Source organism: Trachypithecus francoisi, unplaced genomic scaffold (genome assembly GCF_009764315.1).
Source record: "Trachypithecus francoisi isolate TF-2019V2 unplaced genomic scaffold, Tfra_2.0 Lachesis_group1, whole genome shotgun sequence".
NCBI classification, from domain to species: domain Eukaryota; kingdom Metazoa; phylum Chordata; class Mammalia; order Primates; family Cercopithecidae; genus Trachypithecus; species Trachypithecus francoisi.
The window spans coordinates 50,716,527-50,723,580 of record NW_022681454.1 but is presented as its reverse complement, the minus strand read 5'-3'; the positions used below and the strand labels follow the sequence as shown (position 1 = coordinate 50,723,580).

Genomic DNA, 7,054 nt, shown 5'->3' with positions numbered 1-7,054 from the left:
CGGAGCTTGCAGTGACCTGAGATCCGGCCACTGCACTCCAGCCTGGGCGACAGAGCGAAACTCCGTCTCAAAAAAAAAAAAAAAAAATTGGGGCTCATCAGCATAAAAAACACGTTTTGTGAGATCGCCCGTTGTGTGAAATCAACTACTCTGCCTGCAAACACATCTGCCAATCCCAGTAGCTAACATTGAGGCAAAGGTCCCAAAATCCAACTACACTGAATGCAAAATTCAAAGCTGTTTATTTATTCCAGGTCCTCTCAAACTTGGATATAAAACAGCTTCTTTTCAGTGCATCCGGAGGGTCCACTGTAATGACTCAAGTCACATTTGGATTGACTGACACACCTAAGATACCTTTTCCACTATTCCTATGTCTGAATATGGAAATGTTTAACTACTCAGTTCATGCACTGTTAAAAATTTACTATCAAGACTTTTTCTAAACTCACACAGCATTAACAGCTAACTGTAATACAACTTCCTCAGAATGCCCAAACAGAAAACATTTTGTTCAATCTTGTGGTGACTGTGAGAAAACAACACAACTAAATCTTTTGCCATTTCAAATTTTAATCTAACTTTTGACCACACTCATACCTTTCTACCAAAATCCTTGAGTTATAATTACTTTAAATGCTCTTAAACCCTAGATCTTACCAGTTTTACAGTGCTCCTGTGTGCATCTGAATTTTTATCAAGAATTAAAAGTCATTGTGTTATGATTACAAAGCTTTTACTAGGTGACCACTGATTAAAGCCAAAGTAATCAGCGATTCAAAAATGGCTTTCCAGAGACAGGAACAAAGTAAAAGGAGCTACTAACAATTTTATTACAATCCAGAAGAAACATGGTCTACTAGAAAGCTTCTACTAATCACAACACTTACGTCTTCCTCTCAGGACAGTCTTCAGATAACCAGAGGAGAAAGAACATTGTTCAAAGGTGTGGTAGAAACCTCAGTTAACAGGGAGAAGATGAAGCCTTAAGAGCATAGAATACACCTACAAATTGGGGAAGAGGGTGATGCTGGCTGGCTATTTATAAAGGACCACAGTTTCTCTGTATGAACCAATACTCTCTACAAAATCAACTGTGCCTTAATTATTGCTTATTTTAAATTACATTTTTACAGAGCTATGTAGTACCTGACACAGAAAAGCAATCACATAAGGAAGCATTTATTTGAAGTTTAACATGAAATGATACAAATAAAATGTGTATAAACAAATCCACATTGAGTCATAACACAGATAGCAAAGGACAAAGTAAAAACAAAGAAAACTAATTGGCAGCTATATACAGTTGGACACAATCGTGTCTTGTACACTAGAAAGTCTTTTACAAAATAATCATCTTAGATCAACAGAAGACCAATCTTCAATGTCGTCCTGCAAGATGGGTTACTTTAACATCTCCTCCTAAAAACAAAAACAAAATACCAATTAGATTTGTGCAACTCTGACAAGCTTTTAAAGGTCCACTTTCATGAACTGTTTTAAGTCCTCACTTTATTCTTTTCTTCAATAATTAAAGATCATATGCATATTTATTGGCAAAATACAGTTTGGGTAGTCAATAAACTCACCCTGGAGTTCCCAAATAATATTAAATTCAAATCTATTCAGGAAAGAATCTGGGAATACAATCTTCCCATATTCACAGGTTCAACTATGCTAGATGAAGGTCTACTAGAAGCATCTCTAGTAACCCAAGTAAAATGCTATCACAAACACCAATTTCTAATAAGATTATTACAAGAACATAAATTGAATTGTGCATATGATCTTTAATTTATATCCCAGATTTAAAAGTTCTTGTTTTGGTTTGTAGATTTCACTATTAGCTATAAAAAGAAAAAGCAAGCATTAAATCTTAAAAGAATGAACACTTAAAATGAGGCTCCACAATTGAAATACAACACTAAACAGAAGACCAAAATGATTAAGCTGTAAAAAGGCATTTATGTATTTTAACTCCTGTAAAAAACCATTTAAGTTAAGTTTAGACACTTAATCTCCAAAAAGATTAAAAAAGAAGCCAAAGTCTGAAGTTTTCCACTTTAATCTTTACGCTGGTACATGAAGTTGGAAGAGACCATACCACAGGACAGCGTTTTCTGGTGTATGCCTTGCGCTCTGCCCGCAACGTGCGACCCCCAGAGATAGACGTGGTCAGGGTGACACACGGCCTGCAATGAAGTTCCCGCTGGCGGGTACAAACAAGGTATAATGTCAGAGTTAGAAGACAACATTCTTGTTTTCCTTAAGTTGTACCCATTTCAGTACTTTACCTGTTAATAGTTCTAAAATGTTTAATTATTCCTCTAGACCACCTGGTACACAAAAGCAAACAGAAAAACTCTTAAGTTTTTCTGCAATACTAAAGAAAGTGAGATAAGACTTTAAAGTTAAAGATCTATAGACACTTTAGGCAAAACAGGCTCATAAAGCAATTAAAAAAAAATCAACAATTTAGTAAAAACAGGCTACATAGTATTTTGTTTTTACGTTTGTCTATTGATCTTTAAATTAAATTAGACATTTCTACTGTTTTCCTGTACTCTTATACACACCTGTTTTCTCCAATGTTCTCCTTTAGTATGGCTGGTAATTGTTTTGGTGATTGCCACCCCCTCGAGATGCCTTGCCATAAGTGCTCTGTTGACCTATTTTGAAAACACAGAAATTTCATTAAGATAGTTTTCTACAAAACTGTTTCTTTACAATACACTGAGAAACAATTAAATCTACAAATCTTTGCATGCTAAATAAAAAGTATTAAAATATTAAGATATTTTAACACCCATTATAAGCTAGTCGTAAATCATACATCCTAGTTCATTTATAACCACCAGGCTATGTTAGTATAATCACCCTATGATTGTAACATGCCTCAAACACTTAACTCCAAACAGAAAGCCCATACACACAATTTCAGAACAGGACTATATGTTAACAATGAATTTTAATACCACTGGTTTATAAAATTAAGTTAAATGTTCTTACCACTGTAGTCTGCATATCCCTGTCCATATCCATAGTTCCCATAGTTATACCCAGTATAATCATATCCGCCATAGCCACTATAGTTTTGATCACCACCATAGGCACTATTGTAATTTCCATATCCTTGATCATAATAGTTATTAAATCCTTGGTTCCAGTTTTGGCCCTGACCTGAAACAATGCACAATGATTGTTAGGAAACAACTTCTGACCCCCAATTCTAACATAAAATGATGAGTTCTTGTTTCTCACTCTGCAAATCTTAAAGGGCAGAATGGACATATATATTGCTATCTGCTTGAAAAACTATTTTTCCAGCTGTTACCAAAAAAGGGGGCAGAAAGTCCAATTGTGCCAGTATCAAACTTCCTAAATTTAATGGAAAATCATTCAATTTTCCATTAAAGCTGAAGACAGGTATACTGTTCTGTTTAAAACAAGGACTCCTGCCCAAGAAAACCTACCACGCCATGGTGCATCATGTAATGGTACACTTTTCCTGTCAGTGATGACACTAATTGTCAAAGTGACCATACTTTTAACAGTTTTTTGAAACCAGTGAGCTCACAACAAAAACCACCACACACAACCCCCACTAAGCTGAACGTTTTCCTCCCGTTGCAATTGTTTTAAAGTTTTAGTTTCATACAGAACTACTCATATTGAGCAGTATACAGCTTAAACCATGGAGTCATATTCCAAGAATTAAGTCTCACCTCGGCCACGACCCCTCGTACCACCTCGGCCACCAGCCGCAGCACCTCTTCCACCTTTTTGTTGTTGCTGTTGCTGCCTATATACCTCTTTGGGTTGTGCAACTTTGATTTCACACTATAAACAAATTAAAAAACACGAAAATAGAATTTTAACCCGAGTTGTAAAATTTAATCATTTTACTTTTCTCAAACACATTGAGAAATTTCAAAAAATAAAAGATAAAAAAATAAAAAAGAGAAAAGAAAACCTTAACATTTTCATTTAAAGTACTTAAATGGCTTTACCTTCCCAGAACCAATTTGATGGTATCTGCTTTCTAACAATTTTTTTACTGGCTCTTCATCGGTGTATGTGATAAAACAAAATCCTCTTCTTTCATTTGTTTTTGTATCCATGGGAAGTTCAATATTTTCAATCTGAAATCGAGATGCACACTCAAGGTCATCCCATAATTGTAAAACGCTACCAGAGTGTCAGAATGCCACAGGTACTTTTCAGGCTTCAACTTAAACATGTTATTCTTAACAGGTGACTTCTATACAGACATCACTGCTTTATGATCAACATCAACCTTCAGTGATTTGTTGTGTATTTGAAGCAATTGAGACAAAAACAAGACATCCTTTAATATTATTTTGTACCCCAAAGATGACACTAGCTAACAAGTCCAAACACCGACCACATTTAGGTGCCCATGTTTTGGCTAAATTAGATAGTTGGGTTTCCATCAGAGCAGCAATCAAATCAAGGTACAGTCCCTGGAAGCGACTTGAGCAGTCATTTAATCCTACCCTCACACGAAACATGAATCTGCCCTGTATAAATCGGACCAGGATTAAACATTTTATAAACACATCAAGCTTAACTTGTGTAAACATAATCACACACCTCTCCAAAGGCTCCAAAATATTCTTTAATTTGTTCTTCAGAAGTATCCGGGCTCAATCCACCCACAAAAACCTTTTTGGGGGGTTCTTTCCCTTTCAAAGCTTTGGCCCTTTTGGGATCTATCAATTTGCCATCCAGTTTGTGTTCTTTCAGTTCCAAAACCTACAAGACAGATTTATTTAATCTGACAGCAGCATATAACCCCCAGAAAAATGTGCACAACACCACAAAAGCAGCACAATGCAAAACACAGTTCCTACCTTATCAACACTAGCAGCATCTTTGAAAAGCACAAATCCAAATCCTCTTGATCTCCCAGTGACTGGATCTGTTTTAATTGTGCAGTCTACAACTTCCCCAAATCGAGACAAATACTCTGTCAGATCTTTTTTGCTTGTATCCCAGCTCAAGCCTCCAATAAACATTTTACTAGAAATAAAAGGTTTTTTAAAAAATTAGCAATAACTCAAATGATCCTTCAGTTCTGAAATTAAATCGTGGAATAAAAACAGGGACATTTACCCCCTAAGTGTAAGCAATTTAATCCATGTTTACATTTAATCTATGTCACACAAAAATCCCAATTTCCCAACAAAGTTACTCAAACCAGCGGACAGCTCGCTCTCCGCACTACATAAAGCAAAACTCAAAGGAGACCAATAAAATATAGTAAAGGTTCTGCCCAGATTCCTTCAGATAGAAGGCCCAACTTCTTAGATGAATCCCTCACATCTTATCTTAGGTCCATCCTCGTCCTCAGCTGTCAAGCCAACGTTCCACCCAGAGAACTCATCAATCATAATACGTTTTATGAATCTGGGTACCAGTAGCCTGCTTGTGCCCGAACTCAGAGTCCTCTAAAACTCTTCCCAGGAAAATCGCGCCGAGTGGTTAACAGAGACACAATGAAGAGGCGGCGGCAGCTGCAGCGAGCGGCGCTGGGAGGCCGGCCCCTCCCCCCCGGGTCCCACGCGGCGCCTGCGCGCTCGGGACACAGACGCCACCGCCCTCCTCCTCCAACCCCTCCGCCCTTCCCCCACTCTTCCCGGGTCTCTCCAGTCACCCCCTCGATCTCTTACTTTCCTCTTCCCTCCAAGCTAGTGGGGCCCAGAGGGCACGCGGGGAATCGACTCCGAGAAAGAATGGGGGCAGCGCGCGGCTCACGAGGGACGAAGGGCGCGTGCGGCGCGCTGGGGGAGGGGGAGCGGGGGAAGAAGCGTGCGGTACCCGTCATCCTGCTGATTCTTGCTCGCGTTGATCTTGGATCCCTCTGCAAATTCTTCTATGTTGCTGTACTCGTTCATATCCTCCATAGTGGCGGAGCTGTCGGCAGGAGGGTGCTGGCGCGCAGTCCGGGTCGCGGCAGCAGCGGCGGCGGAGCGTTGTATGGAGCTGGATTTAAAATGGCGGCGGAAGAGATCCGGGCGCCGCCTGCGCCCTCCCTTTATAGTCGCCCCGCCCGCCAATCGGGAGGGCTGCTGGGCGGTGACGTGGCGCTGGGCCCGGCGCGCCCCCTGCCGGGCGGAGCTGGGAGCGAGTGAAGGGAGGAGCGGGGCTAGCTGCCGCGACGCCCGCGGCCGCCAATGGGAGAGGCTGCGGGAGGCTAAAGTAGCGGGAGCGGAGGGGAACAATGGCGGCGGCACATGGGAAAGCCGGGGCGGGACCTCCATCGCGGCCCTCCCGGCAAGGAGAGAGGCCACGCGTGAGGGGACGCGGGCTTGGGAGAAGAGAAGAATCAGAAGAGAAAAACGAAGGGGCGTAAAGTCCTGGAGTCAGCAGTCCCGAACAGAGCCGACGCAGGGCCACAGTCCCTCTTGCCTTGGGAGCCTTTGTCTCTGGCGTCCGGTCCAGCCCACTCCTACCAAAGAGCCGTGAACCCCGCCTTTTTCTGCCCTCGGTTCGCCAGTGCGGAGCCGCTGCGGCGGCCGCTGCTACCGACTAGCACCGCGGCCGGGCTACTCCGGAAAAAGCGGACTGCGCCCGGCGCTGGCGACTGAGGCGGCGAGCGCGCTCGCCCGCCCGCCCGCCGCGCGCACGCGTGTTTTGTCCTCGAGCTGGCAGGAACCAGCCGAACAGGAAGCGGGCGCGCGACGGCCCCTCCGGGCAGCGCAGCGCGGGCGTCTCTTCCGCTGTGGCCACTGGCGCGCGGGCCGAGGGGGCGCAGCGAGGCCTCCTGGCTGATCCGCCGAAGCCCGAGCCCCGCGCGGCCTCTCTGGCAGGCTGAGGCCGGGAGGAGGGGCGGAGGCTGGCCAGATGACTGTATCTATGCCAAGACGGAGGCGGTGGGCGGGGAGGGGGCTGGATGCAGTAGAGGGCAAGGGGCACTCACATCCCCGGCGCGCCACTCGCGGGGCTCCCTTCTGCACGTGCCCCGGGCCTCTCCCGCTCGCTCAACCTGTCTGCGGAGGGCGCGCTCTCGCGTACCCTGCTCCCGCGTTCG

The 7,054-nt window shown here is 43.5% G+C and overlaps 1 protein-coding gene across 9 annotated transcripts; it reads right to left on the bottom strand.

Moving 5' to 3' along the window:
• Positions 1-1,166: 1,166 nt before the first annotated feature.
• Positions 1,167-6,460, bottom strand: HNRNPDL (heterogeneous nuclear ribonucleoprotein D like). 9 transcript variants are annotated; one of them, XR_004437934.1, is made up of 9 exons: positions 5,842-6,325; positions 4,875-5,043; positions 4,615-4,776; positions 4,011-4,142; positions 3,726-3,840; positions 3,010-3,180; positions 2,577-2,669; positions 2,105-2,209; positions 1,167-1,422 (listed from the first exon to the last, which is right to left on the bottom strand). XR_004437934.1 is itself a non-coding variant. In XM_033214276.1 (8 exons), exons 1-7 carry the CDS (start codon positions 6,282-6,284, stop codon positions 2,599-2,601), a joined length of 1,263 nt encoding a protein of 420 aa, XP_033070167.1. In that variant the 5' UTR covers positions 6,285-6,460; the 3' UTR covers positions 1,167-1,422; positions 2,577-2,598. The 9 variants fall into 9 exon arrangements, 6 of the variants coding, with proteins under 6 accessions (XP_033070167.1, XP_033070168.1, XP_033070165.1 ...); XR_004437933.1 differs by having other exon boundaries at positions 2,105-2,669; XR_004437935.1 differs by lacking the exon at positions 3,010-3,180.
• Positions 6,461-7,054: the final 594 nt, after the last annotated feature.

Excerpts from the sequence above, each read along its gene's own strand:
- HNRNPDL (XM_033214276.1), bottom strand. The coding sequence starts at position 6,284 with ATGGAGGTCCCGCCCCGGCTTTCCCATGTGCCGCCGCCATTGTTCCCC. Across the intron at positions 4,777-4,874 it reads ATGCTGCTAGTGTTGATAAG|GTTTTGGAACTGAAAGAACA; the intron begins GTAGGAACTGTG and ends TCTGTCTTGTAG. Across the intron at positions 2,670-3,009 it reads GGGATATGCAGACTACAGTG|GTCAACAGAGCACTTATGGC; the intron begins GTAAGAACATTT and ends TTTTCAAAATAG.